Here is a 24834-nt window from a genome sequence, read left to right on the forward strand (position 1 = left end):
CAGCCAAAAAGAAAGAGAATTATTTAAACAGAAAACAACAAACTGCCTTCTCTTAGGCCTCCCTTTTCCAGGTTTCATGGCTCTTTGCGGACACGGGAGCCTGCGTGACCATGGCACACGAGTGATGGGAACAGGGAAGCACCAGGAGATGCGGGGCGCTCCCAGGGAGTACCCTGAGGTACAGAGCAGATCTGCGCCTGCACGGCCTCCCCTCTGTCACTGCAGCCAGCTGGGTCCAGAGAGGCCCAGCGGGCCTGCTGCAGCAGTGGCTCCCAGAGCCTCTTCCTTACTTCTTCCTTCAAGTGCTCAATCTCAACAGCCCCTCTGTGCCCCTCAGCCCAGTGCCTGTCTGCCTGGCTGGAGATAGCTCTGCTGGAGCTCATCATGTGTGGGTTGAAAAGGATTTTTTTTTTTTTTTTAATTTAAGCAGTCACATTCCATCTGCCAACACACCCTGCTTTGTAAGCTAAGCTGTGTGGCCTCTGCACGTGACTTTTCCCCAGCCAGCCCAAGTGACCCCCCACAAAACTTTCTGGAGAGCATTCGACAGGGAAGTGGAGCCAAGCACCCGTGGACTAGGGCTTCAGAGGCCCCACTGACAGGGATCTTTGTAAGGGTCAGCCTCTCACCAAGCACTTTGCATACATTATCTTATTAGTCCTCACCACAAAGAAGCCAAGTCTTCCTGAGGCAGCCTCTTGTGAGGAAACAGGGATGTGGAAAGAAGTGACTTGCCCATGTTCACACAGCGGATTAGATTCGAGATCCACTTGGTGCCAAAGCCTGTGCCCGTCTGCCCTCCCGCCTCTTTTGCCCTCCTTCCCTTTCCATGGATTAGGGCAGTTAGTGGGGGAGTAAGAGTCTTACGGCTCACAAAGTAGCCCTCTGTGTTGATTCCCCAGTGGGGAGATCTTACGGGAAGGCTCAACAAATTATTAGGTTTCTCTTAATCACTGTCTTAAAGCATTTTAAGAAATTGTGCTTGGAACGTGTCAGCACTGAATTGTTTTGTTTGAATTTTGTGCTAATTTGAGGATATTGCTCAATAATCACATATGACAAATTGGAATTCGTTGGTGCAAGTTACAGTTATCTGTGGCATTCTGCCCACTCCTCCCTCCCACTGGTGACGGGCTGAGTCGGGACGGAGCTGAGTGTCGAGGTGTTGGTAAATAATGCCACTGTGTAGTCATTTAATCTTGTGAGGTGCTGTTTTTCCAGCAGGTTGAACTGACTGAACACAAAAATGTGCTGAACTGCTAGGTCACTCTAGAAACCCCTGGGTAGCTTTCTACTTGCCTAACGTAAGACTCTTCATAGCCCAGATTCACACACGCATGATGAGCACAAGCACACACACCCAGTTAGAGACCTGGGAAGGACTTGGGGTGGAGGTTTGGAGAATGATTAGAGAGAGTGCTTAGGGGCCTTTGTTTTTCTTTCTTCTTTGTGTGACCAGATCAGAGCATCCTGCCACCTTGAGGGTTTGAGAGGAGGGTGCCACAGTTTAGGAACAAGCAGTAGCTTCTTGGGAATATATTGGAAAGGAAAAGGGAGAGGATGTGAACTGGGTAGAGGATTGTAGATCTGAAAATACCTTGGACACAGCTGAGGCCCCAGAGTCCCAGTGGGAAGCAGCCCTGTGGGGAGGGAAGGAGTCATGAGAGATGAGCTGTTGGTCGTGGATTAAGTTTGGTTTGGGTAAACCTTTGGGAGGACGAACCAGGAGAAGAGGCCCTGGAAGCAGGCTTGCGGCCCTCAGGGCTGGGAATTTAGGGTCCCGGGTACTTAAGAGCACAATCTGGAAGAGGGGCACAGTCTCCAGTGGACACATGCCCTTGGCCCCACAGGCTCCTTGCACAAAGGAAAGGGGCACAGCTAGGGGAGTCCAGGGCCCGGGTTGTTCTGCCCTGACCTTCTGACGGTGCAGTGGAAGAACTCGAAGGTGGGAGGCCAAGAACTGGTACTACTCTTTGCTGTGCCCTGATGCGCTGTGTGACCTTGGCTTGCTGATTGCCCTGTTCTCAACCTTGCGTAAGATCTTTCCTTTGGGGCCATCACCTTCATCATCCTTTCGGGTCCCATTGCCCAGGATGGAGGGAAGGCCCAGAGCCTGCCTGTGGTGAGGAGAGTCAGGTCTGGCCGACTCCTGCTTTGCCATGGGGAGCAGTGCTGGCCAGGACTGGAGGTGGCCTCACAGTGCAAGGCTGCTGAGCCCCAAAGACTTAAGGCGGCGACTCCCCCAACTGTAATATGGGGCCAGCAGCCCCCTCCAAAGGCAGCACTCACCCAGCACAGAGGCGGCTCCTGTTAGACCTGATGCAGACAATGAGGAAAGCAGGCAGGGCAAGCCTGGAGATGGTGCGGAGGGAGAACAGGAGCCACGTGAAGTCCTGTCCCGCTCACCCATGGTCGGCCATGTTGTCCCCATTGAGCCGCCACGCGTGAGAGAGGTCACCCGTCTCTGCCCTGGTCTTGGGAAAGCTGTTGGATTTTCTCACGCCTTAGTTGTTCAGCTGCTAAGTCATGTCCCCGTTTTCGTGACCCCGCGGACTGCAGCACACCAGGCCTCCCTGTTCCTCCCCATCTCCCAGAGATTGCCCAAGTTCTTGTGCCTCAGGTTCTTAAGCAAATTTAAAAGTTAATCAACATTTTGTTTGTTTATGATGCTAAATACTTTTCACGTTTATTTCCTTTTTTTAGATCCAAAGCTACACCACGAACAAGTACAACCAAGATGTTGTATCTCACATTTACCCACTAAACGACGTTTTGGACGGCAGTAAAATTCCCCCTTTCCATGTGTTCACAGAGATGCTGCAGTTCGTCAGCAATCAAGTGGGCGAGTTCCCTGACTTGTTCTCAGAGCCGCTCTGCGGCTCCTTCCCGGGCGGTGGCAGTGGCAGTGGCAGCGGTGGCGGCGGCGGCGGCGGCGGCGGCAGCAATGGTGGCGGAGCCGGAGCCGGGAGCGGGGACCCCTCTGGGCAGCGGCCCTTCAGCCAGGTCCCGCTGCCGGCCTTCTCCCCCTCGGCCACCTCCTCTCAGGCTGCGACCCTCCAGGTCAAGGCGCCCGCCGCCTCGGGTCCCACCCCGCCAAGGGCGGCCCCGGTTCTGCAGCCCCGCCCCCAGCCGCAGCCCCCGCCCCCCGCCCCGCTGCCGCAGCAGACCGTCATGATCACCCCGACCTTCAGCACCGCTCCGCAGACGAGGATCATCCAGCAGCCCGTCATCTACCAGAATGCAGCTACCAGCTTTCAAGGTGACTCGAGAACTCAAATGCCATAGCCTTTAGTGGGTTCAAAAGTTTTCAGGCCAGTCTGCAGACACTGTGGAGGCAGATGGAGAAGAGTTCTGTCTTCCCTGGGGATGACAGAATCTTAGTGACCTGGCCTGTTCTGAATGAGGTTTTGGTTAACTGAGCCTGGTGGTGCAGGATCAGGTTCCCGCTCTTCAGATACCTTAATGTCTGTTGGGCCTGCTTCAAGGATTCGTGGTCACAGACTCTCAACAGGCACTGTAGGCTCAGGGCTATCCTGAGAACTAGAGGTGGAGGCTTGCATGAAATGGGTCTTAACCCAGGCCCCAGGAGGATTGCAGCTCCTATAGGTTGAGAACCTGGCATCCAGCCAACATCTGAGCGTCCACCACCAAGAGGAGCGCACCTTTGACATGGGCACCCTATCTCCTGAAGTGGCAGGCCCCGGAGTGAGCCCTCGGCTGTGTGCATAGTGAACCAGCAACTCTCTCTGCTGTGTAGTGTCCTAGCCCCTTTTCGTGGGTGGGATTTCTCTCTGACCCTGTGGAGAGCCCAGGGTGTGATTAGTCCTGCTGTACTAATTTATTTCATAGGATCTGCCAGCTCTTCAGTGGGCTTCAGGGGTTTCGGGGCTGGGGAAAGGCGACAGAGCAAAAAGCCAAAACAGTCATCCCAAGTACACTTTCCATTCGTTTCCTGGGAGCCAATGAAGCCCCAGGAGTTGGTTCTAACATTTGTTAATTCCCTCACTGGGGGCAGCCATTTGCTGTTTAGCTCCCCTCACCTCCACTCCAGCACCTTGAGTAATGAAATAGCTTCTACTCGTTCACTCGGAAATTGAGGCAGCCCTCACAGGATCTTCTTGTCCACTTGACCACCTTGTGGACGGCTCTCCACATCCTCTCCAGAAGCAGGCAGGGAGCTGGGGTCCTTCCGAGGCACTCGGTTACAACGCAGCTCCCGTGACAAGATGCACTCCTCGCCCATGTGACTTTCTCCTCCTCTCCTCCCAAGTCCTTCAGCCTCAGGTCCAGAGCCTCGTGACCTCCTCCCAGGTGCAGCCGGTCGCCATCCAGCAGCAGGTGCAGACTGTGCAGGCCCCGCGGGTGCTGACGCAGACGGCCAGTGGCACGCTGCAGACCCTGGCCCCGGCCACGGTGCAGACGGTGGCCGCACCCCAGGTGCAGCAGGTCCCGGTAGGTGGCTGGTGGGAGTTCCAGGAGGCCTTGGTAGGGGCTCTCGGCCAGTCTGTGATGGAGGATGGGGTCTACATACCAAGCAGGCCAGCAGGGTGTGAGGGAGCCACGGGTGGGGGCAGGTTGGGGCCACTGGACCTCACGAAGCACCAGTGAGACCCCGTAGAGATGACGTCTGTAGGTGGACACTGGCACTCATATAAACTCAGTAAATGCTGGTGTATTAACTTATTTGCACTTGTAATGGGTATAAAACTGAAAACAGATGTGCTAAAATGTCTTTAAGACATGCATCACAGTGGACTATATTTCTAACTAATGAAATAATTTATCTTAAAAAATCCAGGTTTACCATATTTGCTTCTCAGCCATATACCTGGCATTCCGCAGTTTGTCCATAATCAGATCTCTCTCCCCTCCACAGTCCCTCTGCGCCACGGCTTCTCCGCACTAGCTAGGCTCCTGGCACTGCTCACATTGAAGCCTTTCAATCTTCCATCCCAAGACCCTCTTTGTTTTTGTTGGTTAGTTGCTGAGTTGTAGCCGATTCTTGCGACCCCATGGACCGTGGCCTGCCAGCCTTCTCTGTCCATGGGATTTCCCAGGCAAGAATACTGGAATGGGTTGCCATTTCTTTCTCAGGGGGATCTTCCTGACCCAAGGATCTAGCCACGTCTTCTGCTTGGCAAGCAGATCCTTTACCACTGAGCCACTCCAGAAGCGAAGCCCCAGACCCTCTTTAGCTGTGCTGTTTCTCCCCCTCAACCCAGTAGTCAAGCTACATTCTCAGTTTTATGAAAATTTTATCATTCTTTTCTGGAGGGTCTTTGCAGCAAGAAGTAACACAAAACAGAAAAATAGCACGGCCAGGACTTCCTTGGTGGTCCAATGGTTAGGACTTTACACGTCCACTGCAAGGGGTATGGGTTCCATCCCTGGTCTGAGAACTTAAGGTCTCATATGCTGGATGGTGCAGCCAAAAGAGGGAAAAAAGAAATACAGTGCTAGCTTCCTTTTCCTTTTCTTCCTTTTCCATGCAGGTCCTGGTACAGCCTCAGATCATCAAGACAGACTCCCTTGTCCTGACCACACTGAAGACAGATGGCAGCCCCGTGATGGCCGCGGTCCAGAACCCCGCCCTCACTGCCCTCACCACCCCCATCCAGACAGCCGCCCTGCAAGTTCCGGTAAGAGCTGTGCCCCCTCTTTCTTGGGCGTATTAGGCCTCAGAGATGTTAACAAAGCCTCCAGACCCTGAATAGATGCAGAAACTCTATGAAATGTGTCAGTCAAATTGCAAAATCGTCCCTTTTTAGTTTTTTTTTTTCTCCTTGAGAAGTACCAGCACCTAGTGTTATGTGGGAGTCCTAGGGTTTATGAGGAGCAAGGGAGGGACCGCAGAGGAGCTGCAGGTCCACACAGGACCATCTGCCTCTTAGGTCCTGCGGATGGGGGTTTAGCTTCTGAAGAACCCTAGGCAGGGAAGGGCTTCAAGGTGGGTCGTGCAAGGTCCCTTACTTAAGGTGTAGTGTCTTGGTCACTGTCCACATCTTGTGGCCGGAGAGTCTGACAGAAAAAAGTAATCAGAAGTCAAAAGTAAGCATTATTCATAAAAGCCAAAAACCAGAATCAACCCAGCTATCCATCCAAAAAGAACTATCGATACATACAGCTACATGGCTGGCCTTCAGAAATAGTATGCTGAGCAAAAGTTGCTGATCACAAAGAATTCATGCTGATGTTTCCAGTGTATGAAGTTTAAGAAGACAGTGATTGAAGTCAGAGCAGTGATTACGAAGATGGGGAAGGGGCGTGTGGGATCTTTCTTGGGAAATAGAAAGGGTCTCTGTCTTCATCAGGGTTACGTTGGTTACACACACTGTATTACGTACATCACAATTCCATTAAGTTGTACAGTTGAAATGTGTACTTTTGACTGTGTGAATTATTTCTTGATGACTCATGCATTTGAGAAGCGTTTTATCTGCTCATTGGTCATTTGGATATTGAGGCCATTTGTTGAAGAAAATAAAACTAAAATCAGTGAAAATAGAAACAAAGAGAAGGAAAAGCAGATCTGAGGGGAAAACAGGGGGATGCCTCCATAGTTGGTGTATTTATTTAATAAAATGGCTCTGATTGTCACTTCTGCCTTTGAGGTTTTTGATGGTCAAATTGTATAAGGAAATCCAATAAGTTCATTCTCCGTCACGCGGGAGGAAAACGTGCATCACACACAGGAGGGAGTTTTGTGGTTGGTGCGGCATTGTACACGAGCTCAGAGGCGGCTGACGGGTTGACAGCAAAGCAGAAACTAGACATTTTCTGGCATCCTTACACCAAAGGTTGGCATTGATCCACACTAATGCTGTTGTGGCACAGACTAACCAGCAGTGAGTCTGAAAGGGCACAGTGCCCAAGATACCATGGCTCCCAGGGCTTCCAGACTTGATTATCCCAAGCAAGGCGTCAGACCACACAAAGCATTTTCAGGTGATGCTACGTGGCCAGGGCCAGTGGGTTCATGTCCTGAGGTTGCTTTCCTCACGCTAACCAGACGATCATTCTGCCCTTGTGTCTGTTCTAGACCCTGGTGGGCAGCAATGGGACCATTCTGACCACGATGCCTGTGATGATGGGACAAGAGAAGGTGCCCATTAAGCAGGTCCCCGGGGGAGTCAAGCAGCTTGAGCCTCCCAAGGAAGGAGAAAGGCGGACGACACACAACATCATTGAGAAGCGGTATCGCTCCTCCATCAACGACAAAATCATTGAGTTGAAGGACCTGGTCATGGGGACTGATGCCAAGGTGGGTGCCAAGCAGAATTTTGTCTCATGCCTCGTCATCTCCCCTCTGTCTGTCTTTGCTCTGGGAATTTAGGGAAGACCCAGGCCCAAGTGAGTGAATGCAGGAATAGTTAAAGGTGCTTCTTATTAAAGCATCTTGGTGTTTTGAAATTCTGTAAAGTGTTAGCTGTTGGGAGTTGTCAGGCAGTAGTTTGCCTGGACCTTTGATTCTGCTCTGCAGTGGTGGCCACTCACTGCCCCTGACAACCACCGTTTCCCAGGCTCCTGCTGCTCACTGATGGCCAAGTACAGGACCATGTGCACCTCTTAGTCAACCAATGGCATTTTTGGCAAATGTTTAATCATATTCAGGGATGGCTAGCGATATTTTAACCTTTTAGGGAGGAAATAAAATGTAGATTGGGTCTTTGACCAAGAACAAATAAGAAGAAATTTATTTTTCATGTATTTCTGGTGTTTCAATTAATGTATCTTTTGGCTTTGGCATGTAGATTTTTAAATCCATTATCTGTTTATCTTTACCTCTATTTTCAAAGAAAATACAATTTTCTTGGTAGCTCTCAAATCTGAAAGGTACTGATACACCTTTATTTAAGATAACCAACCAACAGTGCTCTGGTTTTTTGTTGCTTATTTTCCTTAAAGTTTGTTTTGGTGCTAGGGTTATTATAAGAAGTAGGAATAACAGCTCATATTTAGTGCTACTATGTGCCAGGCCAGAGGCTAAGCTCTTTGCATATATTATCTCTTTTAATCCTCATGGCAAGCCTATGACTCATATATTGTCATTATCCCTATTTCACAGAGAAGGAAAAGTGAGGTTCAGAGATGCTGAGTAACTTGTCCTGGGTTACACAGCTAGTTAGTGGAAGACTCAGGACCTGAACCCCACAAGGACCTCCCGCTCCAGAACCTGAGCTCTGGGCCTCAGCTGCCCTCACTGTGCAGGCTGGTCTGATGCCGCTGTGTTTCTCACCCGTCTTCCTTCCCAGATGCACAAGTCTGGCGTTCTGAGGAAGGCCATCGACTACATCAAATACTTGCAGCAGGTCAATCATAAACTGCGCCAGGAGAACATGGTGCTGAAGCTGGCCAATCAGAAGAGCAGTGAGTGTGCTCGTTATAGGAGGGGTCCTATGCTGGGCACTGGGGCGGGCCCATGGGCACGTGTGCAAGACGCCACCACGGGCAAAGCCGCAGCAGGGGCTGTGCGTCCCTCCTAGCCCTGCCCTGGCGCAGGCCGAGTGTTATAAAACCGACCGTTTGCCAGGTAGGGTTTTCTTTACAGAACTCCTGAAGGGCATCGACCTGGGCAGCCTGGTGGACAATGACGTGGACTTGAAGATCGATGACTTTAATCAGAATGTCCTTCTGATGTCGCCTCCGGCCTCCGACTCAGGGTCCCAGGCCGGCTTCTCCCCCTACTCCATCGACTCAGAGCCAGGAAGCCCTCTATTGGATGATGCAAAGGTAATGAGCTTTTGAAATCCCTAACCCTGGGAATCTCTCCCATCTTCCATAAGTTAATAGTGAGGAGATTGCAGACAGAGGTCCAGGCCAGGTGTTCAGAGGCCTCAAGCTGGAGAGGAGCAAGAATTCTGTGAAATCAGGCACATACTGAAAACTAAAGAAAAAGAAGACTGACTCTATGTGGGGAGACAGCCCCTGGTTTTATTGGTCTTTGTTGAAAGGGCCCATCAGAGAGAAATAAGGGCCAAATCCAGAACGGGGACACACAGCAGCTGTCAGGCAGAGCTAGGAATTGCTGGAGGCTCCTCATTGCTTTCCTCGCCTGTAATGAGCCTGGCAAGACTGCTTTGTGAGGTTGTTCAGTTGGGTTAGGATGAAGCTGCCTCTGGGTCCTCTTCGGGAAATGTTTACAATTTGCAGTCTTAACAGATAACATTCCTACCAAGGGCCTTTAATTGTGGAAGAAAGCCCATGGCAATTGTTTAATGGAGTTAGAAGAGACTCAAGCCTAATGATTTTCCTAGGACCGTGTGGAGACCACTGGGGTTTGTGCTGTATTTTGACACTGGCAGTTTCTGGCTTCAAAAGCACAAGTTTCCTTCTACCATAAGTTGTTGATCAGACTATTTATTGTAGCATCTGCTTAATTTTATTAAGGAAGCTCTATTTTTGAAATATTTTATAAGTGTGATTCTGTTTGGAAACACAAGTCCATATGACATATACCTTGAATTGGATAAGTGTCTGAATCATCAGAAGAAATTTTCAAGTGGCTTAAAAATGTTGAAAAGGAATGACATGTATGTACACACCAGGAGTCAGGGGAGAGCCGACTCCAGTCTGGTTCCCCAGGCCGGCAGAACCTCTGCCTCCAGTTCTTCTGTAAAATGGGGAGAAAACAATGTTATGGGTTTAGAATAGGTAAGCTTCTGAAAATAGGTTCATACTAAAGTATGGTGTTTAATCAACTTGGAGGTATAATTTAAATATGATAAAATACACCTATTTTACTGTATTGTACAATAAGTGTTTTAATAAACATGTACACTTACATCACTCACAATAATCATGATACAGAGGAAAGAACTGGAAGTATTTTTTCTAAGATCAGGTGGAAGACAGGAATGCCCAGAGGAATTCCCTGGTGGTCCAGTGGCTAGGACTCGACGCTTTCACTGCCAGTGGCCCAGGTTTGATCCCTGGTCGATGAACTAAGATACCATAAGCTGTACTGCATGGCCCCCCACCCGGCAAAAAAAAGACAAAGATGCCCACTCTTGCCACTTTATTCAACATAGAATTGGAAATCCTAAAAAAGAAGTTAAAAGGAATCCAAATTGAAAAGGAAGAAGTAAAACTGTCACTGTTTGCAGATGGCATGATACTATATATAGAAAATTCTAAAGATGCCACCAAAAATACTACTAGATTAATAAGTTTAGCAAGATTGCAGGATATAAAATTAATATACAGAAATTGGTTGCATTTCTGTACTAACAAAGTACCAGAAAGAGAAATTAAGAAAACTATCTTATTTGCAGTTGCATCGAAAAGAATAATGTTATCTAGGAATAAATCTGACTAAGTGGCTAAAAGACCTGTACTAAAAAAAAACTATAAGACACTGATGAAAGAAACCTCTAATGGTGATGGACACAGATGGAACAATATACCGTGCTTGTGGACTGCAAGAATTATACTGCTAAAATGATCATACTCCTCAAGACAGTCTACAGATTCAGTGCAATCCCTATGAAAATACCAATAACATTTTTCACAGAACTAGAAAAAAAAATCCTAAAATTTATATGGCAACACACAGGACCCCAAGTAGCCAAACAGTCCTGAGAAAGAACAGTCGAGCTGGAGGTAGCAGGTTCCCTGATCTCAGTAATCAGAACAGTGTGGTATTGGCACAAAACAGACACGTAGATCCAGGAACAGAATCCAAAGCCCAGAAATACACCTACTTATGTGGTCAGTCAGCCTGTGACAAAGGAGGCGAGAATACACAAAGCGGGGAAGTGACGGCTTCGTCAGTAAATGCTGCTGGGAAAACGGGACAGCTCCATGCAAGAGAATCAAATGTACTACTTTCTCACACCATCTACAAAAGTAAACTCAAAACAGATTAAGGACTTAAATGTAAGACCTGAAACCATAAAACTCCCAGAAGAAAACAGGCAGTATGCTCTTTGTTACCTGTCTCAGCAATATTTTTTTGAGTATGTCTCCTCAGGCAAGGGAAACAAAAGCAAAAATAAATGGGACTATAGCAAACTGAAAAGCTTTTGCAGCAAAAGAAACTATCAGCAAAATAAAAGGGCCACCTACTTGAATGGAAGATGGTATTTGTCTGACAAGGGGTTAATATCCAAAATATGCAAAGAACTTGGAGGATTCAACATCGGAAGAATAAACAATTTAAGAATGGACCTAGGATACACACATTTTTCCAGAGAAGACATACAAATGGCCAACAGGCACATGAAAAGGTTCAACATCAGTAATCATCAGGGAAATGCAAATCAGAACCATGGTGAGATACCACCTCACACCTCTCAGAGTGGCTATTATCAAAAAGACAACAAATAACAAGTGTTGGCGAGAATGTGGAGAAGAGAACCCTAGTGCACTGTTGGTGGGAATGTAAACTGGTGCAGCCATTATGGAAAGCTTCACTGGTGGCTCAGACAGTGAAGATTCTGCCCGCAGTGTGGGAGACCTGGGTTCATCCCCTGGAAAAGGAACTGGCAGCCCACTCCAGTGTTCTTGCCTGGAGAATCCCATGGACAGAGGAGCCTGGTGGGCTATAGTCCGTGGGGCCAAAAAGAGTCCAACACGACTGAGTGAGTAGCACACACACTATGGAAAGCAGTATGGAGGGAGGTTGCTAAAAAAAAGGTTTAAAGTAGAACTGCCACCCAATTCAGCAGTTCCCCTTTGGTATTTTCTGAAGAAAACAGAAATACCAATTTGAAAAGATATATGTACCCTTGTGTTTATTGCAGCCTTATTCACAGTAGTCAAGGTATGGAAGCCACCTAAGTGCCTATAAATAGATGAATGGGTAAAGAAGATGTGGTATATATGCAATGAAATATTAGCCATCAAAAATAATGAAATCTTACCATTTGCAACACTGTGGATGGACCTAGAGGGTATTATACTAAAGTGAAATTAGTCAGAAAATGACAAGTGTTGGCAAGGATGTGGAGAAAAGGGAACCCTCACCCAGCTGTCGTGGGAATGTCAGTTGGTGCAGCCACTATGGAAAGTAGTATGGAGGTTCCTCAAAAAGTTTAAAGACAGCACCATCCAGTTCAGCACTTCCACTTCTGGCTATTTTTCTGATGGAAAAAAGCCATAAAAAAGAATGAAATTTTGTGACAACCTGTATGATCCTAGAGGCTATTATGCTAAGTGAAATGAGTCAGACAGAGAAAGCTAACCACACATAATTTCACTTATCAGTTCAGTTCAGTCACTCAGTCGTGTCCGACTCTTTGCAACCCCGTGAATTGCAGCACCCCAGGCCTCCCTGTCCCATATCCATCAAGTCGGTGATGCCAGCCAGCCATCTCATCCTCTCTCGTCCCCTTCTTCTCCTGCCCCTAATCTTTCCCAGCATTAGGGTCTTTTCCAATGAGTCAACTCTTCGCATGAGGTGGCCAAAGCATTGGAGTTTCAGCTTCAACATCAGTCCTTCCAATGAACACCCAGGACTGATCTCCTTTAGGATGGACTGGTTGGATCTCCTTGCAGTCCAAGGGACTCTCAAGAGTCTTCTCCAACACCACAGTTCAAAAGCATCAATTCTTCTGTGCTCAGCTTTCTTCACTGTCCAACTCTCACAACCATACATGACCACTGGAAAAACCATAGCCTTGACTAGACGGACCTTTGTTGGCAAAGTAATGTCTCTGCTTTTGAATATGCTATCTAGGTTGGTCATAACTTTCCGTCCAAGGAGTAAGCGTCTTTTAATTTCATGGCTGCAGTCACCATCTGCAGTGATTTTGGAGCCCCCCAAAACAAAGTCTGACACTGTTTCCACTGTTTCCCCATCTATTTCCCATGAAGTGATGGGACCGGATGCCATGATCTTAGTTTTCTGAATGTTGAGCTTTCAGCCAACTTTTTCACTCTCCTCTTTCACTTTCATCAAGAGGCTTTTTAGTTCCTCTTCACTTTGTGCCATAAGGGTGGTGTCGTCTGCATATCTGAAGTTATCGATATTTTTCCCAGCAATTTTGATTCCAGCTTGTGCTTCTTCCAGCCCAGTGTTTCTCATGATGTACTCTGCATATAAGTTAAATAAGCAGGGTGACAATATACAGCCTTGACGTACTCCTTTCCCAATTTGGAACCAGTCTGTTGTTCCATGTCCAGTTCTAAGTGTTGCTTCCTGACCTGCATACAGGTTTCTCAAGAGACAGGTCAGATGATCTGGTATTCTCATCTCTTTAAGAATTTCACTTATATTTGGAATCTTTAAAAAAAAAAGTACAAAACAGAAGCAGATGCTTAGATAAAGATAACAAATGGGTAATTGCCAGAGGGGAGAGGTTGGGGAGGGTGAGTGAAATAGGAGGGGAAGACTTAGAGATACAGACTTCCAGATAAAAAAATAAATGAGTCAGAGGGAAGAGCTTTACAATATTGGAAAAATAGTAATGTTGTGATAATTTTGTCTGGTGACAGATGGCAGCTAGATTTATTGTAGAGATAGTGTCATGTATGAAAATAATCCAGGCGCTGTGTTGTGTACCTGGAGCCAACATAGTGTTTGTAGGTCAATTATACTTTAATTAAAAAATAATAATAATTGAATAAATCCTTTCTAGTTTTTTAAAAAAATGATACAGAACATATTTATCTCCCGTGAACGTATACTTTTGCAGGAAGTTCACCCATACCTCTCCAGGCTCAGACTTAACTTCTGATTTTGCCTTCAGTCGCTTTAGATCAGCTTGCCTGTTGTGGAATTATGTGTCGGAGCACTGTGGTAACAGCAGGGCCCCTCTCCCTCCGGTCTTTAGACCATGTTCTTCTCCCAGGTGGCAAGGGAGCGAGGGCCCCCATGTCTGAGCAGCAGTGGGAGAGGCGTGAACCTCTTAGTTCCCTCCTGAGTTTATTCCCATCCACCTTCATGGTCTTGAATTTAAATCTCAGAGTCCTGATTCTGATATATAAAAAGTAAAATGCTATAAGAACTCGCTGAAGTCTTCCTTCTCACCTCGTGGCCCCCTGTTTCGAAGGTCAAAGATGAGCCGGACTCTCCTCCGGTGGCGCTGGGCATGGTGGACCGCTCCCGCATCCTGCTGTGTGTCCTCACCTTCCTCTGCCTCTCCTTTAACCCCCTGACCACTCTGCTGCAGTGGGGGGGGGCCCACGACGCAGACCAGCACCCACACTCAGGCCCCGGCCGCAGCATGCTGTCGCTCGAGTCAGGTAGGTGGAGGGCGCCTCGGGCCATCTGGGCACGAGTGGGCTGCTATGGCAGGAGAAGGTCCTGCCCACAACCCACTTGGTTTGTCATCAGGTCCCAAAGGGCTTTCGCAGTGGGCCCCATCTGCTTGCTTCTGATAGTGACCAGCATCAGTTGCATGTACAAGTCACAGGGCAAACCTAAGTTCAGTCAGAAATAGCGAAACAAATCAGGACCCTGCTTGGCTGTAGTTGGGGGTTTGCGGGTATGCCTGTTTGGAGGAGGATGTGGTCTTACTGCCTGAGTTGTCAAACCAGCTGCGAGCCCTGCCTTGGCCAACAAAGATTTGTGTGGCATTCTGCCCCATGGTGACAAGGGCTCCAGGGCTCTTATTGAGGCTGTGGAATTGTCCCAGATTTTCTACAGTGTGGATTAATTGCATGTATTTATTCGTGACCTAAGCACTTAGACATTGTTACTAAATGAAGCAATCACATTTGTTTCAAACATGATGGAGGAGGCTGCTTCCTTTAACCTGAGGGGTGGATCAGGTGCCCTGCAGCACCCCCAGGGCTGCCCAGGGTGGGTGGGTGGGCCCTTCCTCACGGGCTCAGCTGAGACGCTTCTCCGTAGGCTCCAGGGGCTGGCTCGACTGGATGATGCCAACGCTCCTCCTGTGGCTGGTGAATGGCATGATCGTGCTGAGCGTCTTTGTGAAGCTGCTGGTTCACGGGGAGCCGGTAATCCGGCCACACTCGCGCTCTTCAGTCACCTTCTGGAGGCACCGGAAGCAGGCAGACCTGGACCTCGCCCGGGTGAGTCTGCGCACGGGCTCAGAGACCATCATGCTCAGAGCGTAGGCATCCTCTGTCCCTCTTCTTCAGGGTCCTCTCTTCTTAAAGGTACAGGAAGGAAGGTTTGGGTGTCATACGCATTGCATGATGGGAAGGGAGAAGAGCATTAACCCTAGTTTCCCAAGTGTGGCCTCCAGGAATGAGAAAAACACAGACAGGGTCTTCAGTACAGGGCAGTAGACTGTCCACTAGGTCCTCTCAGGTTGGCAGAGACCTGTTCAGATCCTCGGTCAGAGTAGTTCCACTGCAAATTTGTCTAAAACTGTGGTTCTCAAACTTCAGGGTCATAAGGACCACCCTGAGGGCCCATGCCCATCCCAGAGATTCTGAGTCCGTAGAGGGGAAGGGGTGGGATGGAAAACCAGGAATTCACATTTCTAACAAGATCCCAGGGGCTGATGATGCTCCTGGTCTCTGGGAACCACATTTTAAGAACCTACAAGCCTAAAAGATCACATGGTTCATCGTCTCGATCCATGTTATCATCTTATGTGTGAAAGGTACCATGGGAAATTCTGGATAGAATATTTGCTTAAAGATAGAACGTGGTACAATCCCAGTTTAGCAAAAAGGCTGGGAGGAAGTATATCAGAATGGCAGCAGTCATTCTAGGGGATAAGATTCCAGGTGATTTCTTTGTACTTTTCTGTAGCTTTCTGAGTTTTCCCAGATTTTTCTTCACTAAGCATGCATTACTCTGATAACCTGGAGTACTGAAGAGAAAGAGTTTTCACTAAACCAAAACTAAAAGGCTGCCCCAAAGCCGGCGAATGTTACACCTTCTCGCTTCCCGCCAGGGGGACTTTGCGGCTGCTGCGGCCAACCTGCAGACCTGCCTGTCGGTGCTGGGCCGGGCCCTGCCCACCTCCCGCCTGGACCTGGCCTGCAGCCTCTCCTGGAACGTGATCCGCTACAGCCTGCAGAAGCTGCGCCTGGTGCGCTGGCTGCTCAAGAAGGTCTTCCAGCACCGGCGGGCTGCCCCAGCCACTGCTGCGGGCTTTGAGGAGGAAGCGAAGACCAGCGCCCGGGATGCAGCCCTGGCCTACCACAGGCTGCACCAGCTGCACATCACAGGTGAGGGCTGGCCACCGCAGCCCGGCCTGCCTCCCAGTGCCCCACAGCGTCACCCCGCCCAGCCTCAGTTTGCCAGTTTTCTGCCCCAGATGAACGAAGTCCCCTTTACAATGCTCGTCGAGGATGGTTAGACCAACCCTCCACCCACGGCTGTGAAGATTGCCGTTCATCATTACGTGTGCTTAGTCGCTCAGTCGTGTCAGACTCTTAGTGACCCCATGGACTGTAGCCCACCAGGCTCCTCTATCCATGGAATTCTCCAGGCAAGAACACTGGAGTGGGTTGCCATGCCCTCCTCCAGAGAATCTTTCTGACCCTGGGATCGAACCCAGATCTCCAGCATGCAGGCAGATTTTTTTAACCATCTGAGCCACCGGGGAAGTCTTTCATCATTATAAGACACGTGTTTTTTTCACTTTAACATCTCTGCACCAGGCTGTGTCCTCTACACATTGAGTGTCATGGTTGAGTTGGCAGTGCTTTTTCTGTGGTGGTGCTTAAGTTAATGGAGAAACTTAAAATTGATGGCGTCTTAGAATCAGTGAAACATGATCCTTTATTTCATTCCACAAAGTCCTGCTCTAATAGAGAAGCAGATTGGTCAGCAGGTGAATTACAGTTCAGTGTGGTTTAGGGGTCACAGAAGAGTTGGGTTTCAGCTGGGAGGGAGGGGTCCATGTCGGGTAGGGCCCTGAAAGGCTTTGTGTCAAGTCTCGGCTTTGCGTGCAAGGAGGCGTTTGAGTTCACTGGCTCTGCTGAAGGGATGTGCCTTCCAGGCTGAGGGACGTGTTCCCAAGGAGGAGCCCCCCCACCCGGTGGTGTCCCCAGGTGGGCTGTGTGAGGGGAGGGTGACAGGAGCCAGCACAGTGGGGGCGATGACGTCATCAGGCCTGTGCTCTGAAGCCAAGAAGATTCACTCCGATGGAGAGGCTGCCTTTAGGAGGCCCTGCGGGAGCGGGTGCAGATGCCGAGAAGACAGACAGACAGGAAGGAGCAGGTGGTTGACAGGCCTTGGGGACTCATTGCATGGGAAGGGTAAGGAAAATTGGGTTAGGGGCTTCCCTGGTTTCTTGCTTGAGAGTCGGGGTGAATCGTGTTGCCATCAACAAAGGTGGGGAGAACAGGAGACACGCAGCTTTCTAGGGAGGAGGTGAGACATCCAGCTTGGGACCCTTGCCCATGAGACACTGAGGAGGGCTATTCAGTGGTGGGGGCCGGGCTGGATCTGTTGTCCACGGAGTGGAGCTGGGTCTCTAGTCTGCAGGTGAGGATAAAAGCCATGGGCGCTGATGAGAGGGCTTGTGATGAAAGGGCCCCTCCAGGGCATGTGGGAGGAGACTTGCACGGAAAGGATGGGGCAGGGACAGGGAACGGGGCAGAGGCTGACCTGAGAGGTGGCCAGGCAGGAGAGGCTGAGAGGCTTGGTGTGTGGGGAGGAGAGGATTCAAGAAGGGAGGTTGCTGCTGGGATGTGGATAAGGCGAGGGCAGAGAGCAGCCGTGGGCACAGCGACGGGAGGCAGCCTGATGGCTGGGGGAGCTTCGCCTAGGAGTGGGGCGCTCCCAGGCCAGGGGGATGGAGATGAGACTCTAGGGCAGCTGTGGGGCTGGAACACCTGCGGCCTTGTAGAGCTCTCGCAGCAGGGCCTCATGTGCAGACCTTCCCTGCTTCCCCATCCATCCTGACCCCCTGGGGATGGAACAGGCTCCATCCAGGTCTCTGATCCGGAAGCTGCATCTGTTCGGGAGAGTTCCAGCTGAGATGGTTCACACTGCTCATCCCCCACACTCACCCAGCGCTCGGTGGGCCTGGCCCTGAGCAGGGCCCCGAGAGGACAGTGACCAAGAGATGACATGGTCCCCACACTGCCCTCCGCCTGCCTTCCCCGCAAAGGAGAAAGCCAAGTTGGTGGTGCCTCCTAGGAAGACCAATATGTAAAGGTCTGCCGAATGAAGTCTGGGGCCTGATATGAGACTAGAGAGGCCGGGTGGGGTCAGGCCTGGCTGGCCACGCCCCCAGGGACAACCTGCTCCCCCCGCCCCAGAAAAAAAACAAGGCAACTGCTTGTGCTGACCACCTCCCCTCACTGTAGTGAAGACCAAGGCAGGTGGCAGTGTGAGAGCCTCGGAGCCTTTGACGTGCCTTGGGGTCTGGTCCCCGAAGAGCCGTGTGGCCCTCATGGGAGGGTGCGGTAAGCCTCTCCTGGCCGTCCACCTCCCCGCCAAGATGTGTCCGGCCGTCACGGCTCAGTTTTGTGTAACTTCCTTCCTTCAAAAGTGTGTGTGCTTATAGACTGTGGGGTCTTGTTAAAGCAAGATAAATTCAGATCAGTTTTTATTTTTTTTAACCTTTCTTGCACCATTTGGAAACACGGGACTGTATTAGCAGAACACTGCCATGCTGTTGACACTGTTTGGGAAAATGCTGCAGCTCACCCCCTGAGTCCTGTCCACTGACCTGCAGTCCTGACCACTTCCGTTACCCAGGGCTGGGGCCGCAGGCCAGGCTTTGGACCTGTGCTTTCTCTTGTCCTCAACTACCTGTGAGGTAGAAAGGAGCACAGAGCTACTGGGTCACAGGGCTGGCGCCCTCTCCAGGGCTGTCTGATCACAGAGTCCATCACCTTCCCCGCCATGGTTCTGCTCTTGCTCTGCTGGTGCTGGAGGAGGCAGGAGAAGGCGTGGGTTGAGGGCCTCTGTTAACATTCATCATCCCGTTTCTGCTGCCGTAGGCAAGCTTCCCGTGGGATCCGCCTGTTCCGACGTACACATGGCCTTGTGCGCAGTGAACCTGGCTGAATGTGCCGAGGAGAAGATCCCTCCCAGCACGCTGGTGGAGATCCACCTGACTGCCGCCATGGGGCTCAAGACCAGGTGTGGAGGCAAGCTGGGCTTCCTGGCGGTGAGTGTCCTTCACTTCCCTCCCCTGGACCTTCTCAGAGCGCCCTTCCCAGCCAAGTGAGTGAGTGAAAGTTGCTCAGTTCAGTTCAGTTCAGTCGCTCAGTCATGTCCGACTCTTTTCGACCCCATGAATCGCAGCACGCCAGGCCTCCCTGTCCATCACCAACTCCCGGAGTTCACTCAGACTCAAGTCCATCGAGTCAGTGATGCCTTCCAGCCATCTCATCCTCTGTCGTCTCCTTCTCCTGCCCTCAATCCCTCCCAGCATCAGAGTCTTTTCCAACGAGTCAATTCTTCGCATGAGGTGGCCAAAGTACTAGAGTTTCAGCTTTAGCATCATTCCCTCCAAAGAAATCCCAGGGCTGATCTCCTTCAGAATGGACTGGTTGGATCTCCTTGCAGTCCAAGGGACTCTCAAGAGTCTTCTCCAACACCACAGTTCAAAAGCATCAATTCTTCGGCGCTCAGCCTTCTTCACAGTCCAACTCTCACATCCATACATGACCACAGGAAAAACCATAGCCTTGACTAGACGGACCTTTGTTGCTCAGGCGTGTCCAACTCTGCAACCCCACGGACTGTAACCCGCTAAGCTCCGCTGTCCATGGAATTCTTCAGGCAAGAATTCTGGAGTGGGTTGCCATTTTCTTCTCCAGGGATCTTCCTGACCCAGGGATTGATTCCGCATCTCAAAGAATTGCAGGTGGATTCTTTACTGTCTGAGCCACCAGGGAAGCCCTTCCCAGCCAGGACCCAAGATGTAAAAATTAGTGTGGGCGCTGCCCTCAGATGCTGACCACTTTGAGGGGTAGATGTCCACTCAGTGGGCCATTTCTTGGCAGTAAATAAAACAGACAAGAATTCCTCCCCCCAAGGCATTTTAAGCAGAACAAGGCATTTTAGTACCTTGAGGTATTGCTTCAGTGATAAGAGTGACCTTGTATTCGAGAGGCTAATGCGTGACTCTTCTGCTTAGAGTCTGCTGGCTGTGTCTCCTGGATCTATTATTAACTGAGAATGCCTTCTGTTTGGTACCTTGTGTTGATCACAGCTCTGTGGGTCTGGAAGTGGAAAACACTGTATGTCTTGTGAGGGGCTCGCGTCAGACTCCGGGTGGAGACCGTGGTTTCCTCCATTGTGCCTGGCACAGGGCCAGCCTTGGGAACTCACAGCTGGATAATTCACAGACCGTGTTGCCAACTCGTTCACAGCCTCTGCTGACCTCAGGCTTTCTCTTCTTCCAGCAGACACAGGCATGTCTTATTCAGTGTCAGCTTTGGGTTGGCTGCCTAGCTGTGTTCAGCATAGAATGATCTTATCCCCCCATCCGTGTCCATATCTCATTAATAGCACTGACGTACTGAGAATGAGCAGGAACGTGCCCCGTGCTGACACTGATGTGCTTGAAGTGTGTCACCATACTCTGGGTGACAGAAGGCACGGGAGAGGAAGACCACGTTTCCAAGACCCAAATAAGAGGTTCATTCAGCAAAGGTTACCGAGGCCAGGCACTCCTGGGGAGGACGTGCAGTGGCAAGCAGGACCTTCATCCTGTGGGGGTGGCTCACAGTCGGACAGGAACCCAGACCAGGCCCAGGCCTTGGAGGCAGCAGGGTGTGGTGGGGATGGCTGCCCGGAGAGCACGCTGGGCTCCCAACCCTGTCTTAGAGGAAGTCAAGGTGGACTCTGGGCTGGTAGCAGTCCTTGTGCCCTGGGCCAGCGTCATCACACTCGTCACTTCTCTGCACCCCCAGAAGTTTTCAAGGCATAATCAAAATACAACATACACACAGAAAAATGTGTCCATTTTAACTTAGCAACTTGATACATTTTCACACAGTGAACTTACCTGCTTAACAGCCACCCAGATCAAGAAGTTGTGTGTTCCCATCACCCCCAGAGGCCTCCTGCAGGCCTTCACCTGTGCTGCCCCCACAGAGGGGACCATTGTTCTGCATTCCATCACGACAGGTAAACCTCCCTGCTGTTTGTTGTTCCTAGAAGCTTTTTATTAAAGTACAATATGCCTGTAGAAAAGTATGCAAATTATAAATATACAGGTCAGCGACTTCCCAAAATGAACACACGCTTATAACCAACAGACAGATCAGAGTTTCAGTTCTGTACCCTCAGCAGACACAGGATAGTTTTGGGTTTTTAGCCCTTCCGGTGGTATCTCATGGTTTTCATTCGCAGCTCCCAGGTGGTTAAAGGTGTGAGCCCCTTTTCCTGGGCCATTTGGACGTAGCCTCCTTTGTGAACACCCTGTTCAAGTCTTCTCCCTGTTTTTCATTTGTGACGTCTGTCTTTCTGTTGGTTCGAGGAGCTCTGCTCTGACCCTTGATGAGCCTTGCATGTGCCTCCTCCTCTAGCTTGCTTACCTGTTTTTCATTTGTGACGTCTGTCTTTCTGTTGGTTCGAGGAGCTCTGCCCTGACCCTTGATGAGCCTTGCATGTGCCTCCTCCTCTAGCTTGCTTACCTGTTTTTCATTTGTGACGTCTGTCTTTCTGTTGGTTCGAGGAGCTCTGCCCTGACCCTTGATGAGCCTTGCATGTGCCTCCTCCTCTAGCTTGCTTACCTGTTTTTCATTTGTGACGTCTGTCTTTCTGTTGGTTCGAGGAGCTCTGCCCTGACCCTTGATGAGCCTTGCATGTGCCTCCTCCTCTAGCTTGCTTACCTGTTTTTCATTTGTGACGTCTGTCTTTCTGTTGGTTCGAGGAGCTCTGCCCTGACCCTTGATGAGCCTTGCATGTGCCTCCTCCTCTAGCTTGCTTGTTCTCTCAGTGGTGTGGGTCAATACGCACAAGTTCTTAATGTTCATGAAATCTAGTCTGTTCTTTTCCTTAACAGATATATCATGTCCTGTTTAATATTCCTGACACTACCTCAGTGTCATGAAAATACTCTACTAGGTGTCTGATAGACCCATTATTTTTAAATGTCGCACATGGGTCCATAATCCACTTGGAACTGGTTCGTGTATGAGTTGGAGGCAGAGATGCCAGATCCACTTTCTTCTTCACATGTCTGTCTCCCTGTCTCAGAATCTGTTGTTAAAATGACTGTCCACTCCCTGCTGCACCCAATGGCCCCTTTTGCATAAATTGAATGTCTGCATGTGAGGACTCTGCTTCTGGACCCTCCGGTCAGTTCTGTTGTGCACCACCAATACCACATACCCCTGGCAACCATATATCTAATACGTCTTGATGTCTGGAAGAGTTGGTCCTCTGGCTCTAGTGACTAGTGTCTGCTGTTTACCTTCCCGTATACATTTTAGGATCATTTCCATCAGCCCGGAAATCCCAGTGGGGTTTTGATTGTCCTTGTTGCTAAGACGCAGCTGCTCTGTGAGAGGGACTCATCCGTTTGAGGAAGGCATGTGTGTAGCAGCTGAGGATGGGGGAGATGGTCCCCCAGTGAGTGCCCCACCCCCCTGAAAACGTTGAGTGTGCCTGACAAGCAGTGAGCAGTGTTTTCTTACTGCTGTTGCTTTGTTTTTTGGGCCACACCACGCAGCATGTGGGATCTTTGTTTTTGTTTTTCTCTTTTCTTCTGGACTGTACCACGCGTCCTTTTCTTTTGGATTCAGGCAACCGTATCCAGTTCCTCTGAGAGAGCCAGTCTCCTTGGTCCACGTCCTTTGAGTGGCACTTTGGCAGGGCTATTTCTGACCCTGGCATTCAAATCTTCTGAGACCGTCACATTAGATGATGGTGCTCAGAGCCAGTAAAGGTCAGACGCATCAGGCTGGACCAGCAGAGGAAGCAGCCTCCCGGCTTGTGAAGGCAAGGCTGAGTGTGATGGGTGAGGCCCAGCCCAGCAGCCGCTCCTCCTCCAGGCTCCCTGCACTGCGTTCTTCTCTCGCCCCTTCATCCTTCTCTGCTGGTTTCTCATGCAGATTGTGCTGTATCGAGTGGTTTTATGGGTTTTAGAATAAAGATTCGTTGTTGTTCAGTCACTATGTTGTATCCAGCTCTTTGCGACCTCATGGACTGTGCCCGCCAGGCTCCTCTGTCCTCCACTGTCTACCGGAATTTGCTCAAATTCATGTCCATTGAATCAGCAGTGCTATCTAACTATCTCATCCTCTGCTGTTCCTCTTCTTCTTTTGCCCTCAGCCTTTCCCAGCATCAAGGGCTTTTCCTCAGAGAGTCTGCTCTTCACAGCAGGTGGCCACAGTATTGGAGCTTCAGCATCAGTCCTTCCAGTGAATATTTAGGGGTGATTTCCTTTAGGATTGACTGGTTAGATCTCCTTGCAGTCAAAAAAAATGACACAATTTCTGAAAACATGGATGGACATCCTTGTCCCTGCAGGTTTATCCCTGGGCCCTGGAGTGATGTTATCTCGTGGGCAGAAGAGGGACTTGGGAAGCAGGGGCTCGGGCTCACCCAGGGATGGCGGGGGGGGGTCTCTCTCTCTTTTTATTTTAATATTCATTTATGTGCTTGGCTACGTTGGGTCTCAGTTGTGGCACACAGGATCTTCATCGCTGCATGCGGACTCTCTAGTTGCAGCGTGCAGGCTCAGTATCTCTGCAGAATATGGGCTCTTAGTTCCCCAAACAAGGATCAAACTTGCATCCACCTTCACTGCAAGGCGGGTTCTTAACCACTGGACCACTGAGGAGGTCACGGGGTTCTCTGGAGGGTGGACAAAGCCCTTGCCAGGCCAGCCTTGAGGGAGGGGCATCACGCAGGCCTGCTCGCATCCGGGATGAGCCTCGGGGTGGCCCTCTCACTCCAGCGCTTTCTAGGCTGACAGCGATGGTAAATGACAGTCGCCGGCCACTTGCTGGATGCCTGTTCTAAACTCTTCACACTCGGAGGTGAAAGAGATGAAAATGAGTCAAAGCAGAACACAGTTTTACCTAAAAATGCTCTCAAAGATACGTAATGAAAATGGCAGATGAGAAAAAGTCTCAGGACCCAGGGGGCCGCCTGGCTGGAATGCAGGGTTGGACAGGGTTGAGGGTGGGCATGCTGTGGGGGGCGGGGGGGCCCGGGAGAGCCTGGCTCAGCTCAGCAGGTTGGACGCCAGCACGGCCAAGAACATGATTCAAGTCCAGTTGGGCAGACCCAGTAGGACAGGATACAGCTGAGTCTCCAAGGGTGCCTTGAGCCCCAACCCCTTCCCTCTGGGGTTTGTCATTGACCTCGGCAGGTTCCCCCGGAGCCATTGCCCTGGTTTCCGTGGGGGTGTTTGCTTCCAGGCGTGGAGGGTCCCAGCCCTCCTGCTGGCCCCCCTTCCCTAGCCTGCCTCCACCCGGTGGCACTTTCTGACGGCCTCCTGCTGGCTGCAGCTGGTGTCCGCCACCCTGGTGTCACGGTGGTCCTTGTCCTTCCACAGAGCTATTTCCTCAGTCGCGCCCAGAGCCTGTGTGGCCCCGAGCGCAGCGCCGTCCCCGACTCACTGCGCTGGCTCTGCCATCCCCTGGGCCAGAAGTTCTTCATGGAGCGGAGCTGGTCAGTGAAGTCGGCTGCCAAGGAGAGTCTGTACTGTGCCCAGAGGAACCCAGGTGAGAACGCCTTGCCCCCTGGGGGCCCCCTGGTGCTGCCCCCAGACACGTGGAGACACAGGGTGCCTCGGCCGTGAGTTCCTTACACTCAGGAGCTCGTGAGCCTGGTTGCCAGCAAAGCTGGGTTTGTAGCTCGCCGCTGGGCCACTCAGAGCCCATGGTCCTGGCATCAGTCACCCTGCCACACGTCCCCAAGGGTGACTGAGTGCGAGCGGAATCTTGCCCTTGTGCGGGCGCTGTGGAGACTCAGAGGGTGTAGAGGAGCTACGGGCTGGCCCCACTCTCCCACTTCTGCCAGAAAACGGACAGACATAGACGAGCAGT

At 50.5% G+C, this 24834-nt stretch overlaps 1 protein-coding gene and 1 long non-coding RNA gene across 4 annotated transcripts in view; both read left to right on the plus strand.

Moving 5' to 3' along the window:
* The window catches only part of SREBF2 (sterol regulatory element binding transcription factor 2), a 58336-nt gene that overhangs the window by 21387 nt on the left and 12115 nt on the right, over window positions 1-24834 (plus strand). For 2 of the 3 annotated variants that reach the window (XM_086403072.1, XM_086403073.1), the window contains exons 2-12: window positions 2704-3259; window positions 4271-4452; window positions 5493-5639; window positions 7040-7261; window positions 8253-8367; window positions 8549-8730; window positions 13992-14184; window positions 14795-14976; window positions 15813-16089; window positions 18820-18989; window positions 24342-24510. In XM_086403072.1, coding sequence (XP_086259198.1) covers window positions 2815-3259; window positions 4271-4452; window positions 5493-5639; window positions 7040-7261; window positions 8253-8367; window positions 8549-8730; window positions 13992-14184; window positions 14795-14976; window positions 15813-16089; window positions 18820-18989; window positions 24342-24510 — 2284 coding nt within the window. In that variant the 5' untranslated portion in view covers window positions 2704-2814. The remainder of the gene's footprint in view (window positions 1-2703; window positions 3260-4270; window positions 4453-5492; window positions 5640-7039; window positions 7262-8252; window positions 8368-8548; window positions 8731-13991; window positions 14185-14794; window positions 14977-15812; window positions 16090-18819; window positions 18990-24341; window positions 24511-24834) is intronic. The other variant, XM_086403071.1, reaches the window with a different exon arrangement.
* Window positions 20825-22950, plus strand: LOC147373169 (uncharacterized). Its single transcript, XR_015164580.1, has 2 exons — window positions 20825-20959; window positions 22582-22950. It is a non-coding gene; the product is annotated as an uncharacterized LOC147373169 (long non-coding RNA).

The sequence above is a fragment of the Bos grunniens genome, chromosome 5, assembly GCF_055505025.1.
Source record: "Bos grunniens cultivar Pamir isolate PY7600 chromosome 5, Bosgru_T2T1.0, whole genome shotgun sequence".
Classification (NCBI taxonomy): Eukaryota; Metazoa; Chordata; class Mammalia; order Artiodactyla; family Bovidae; genus Bos; species Bos grunniens.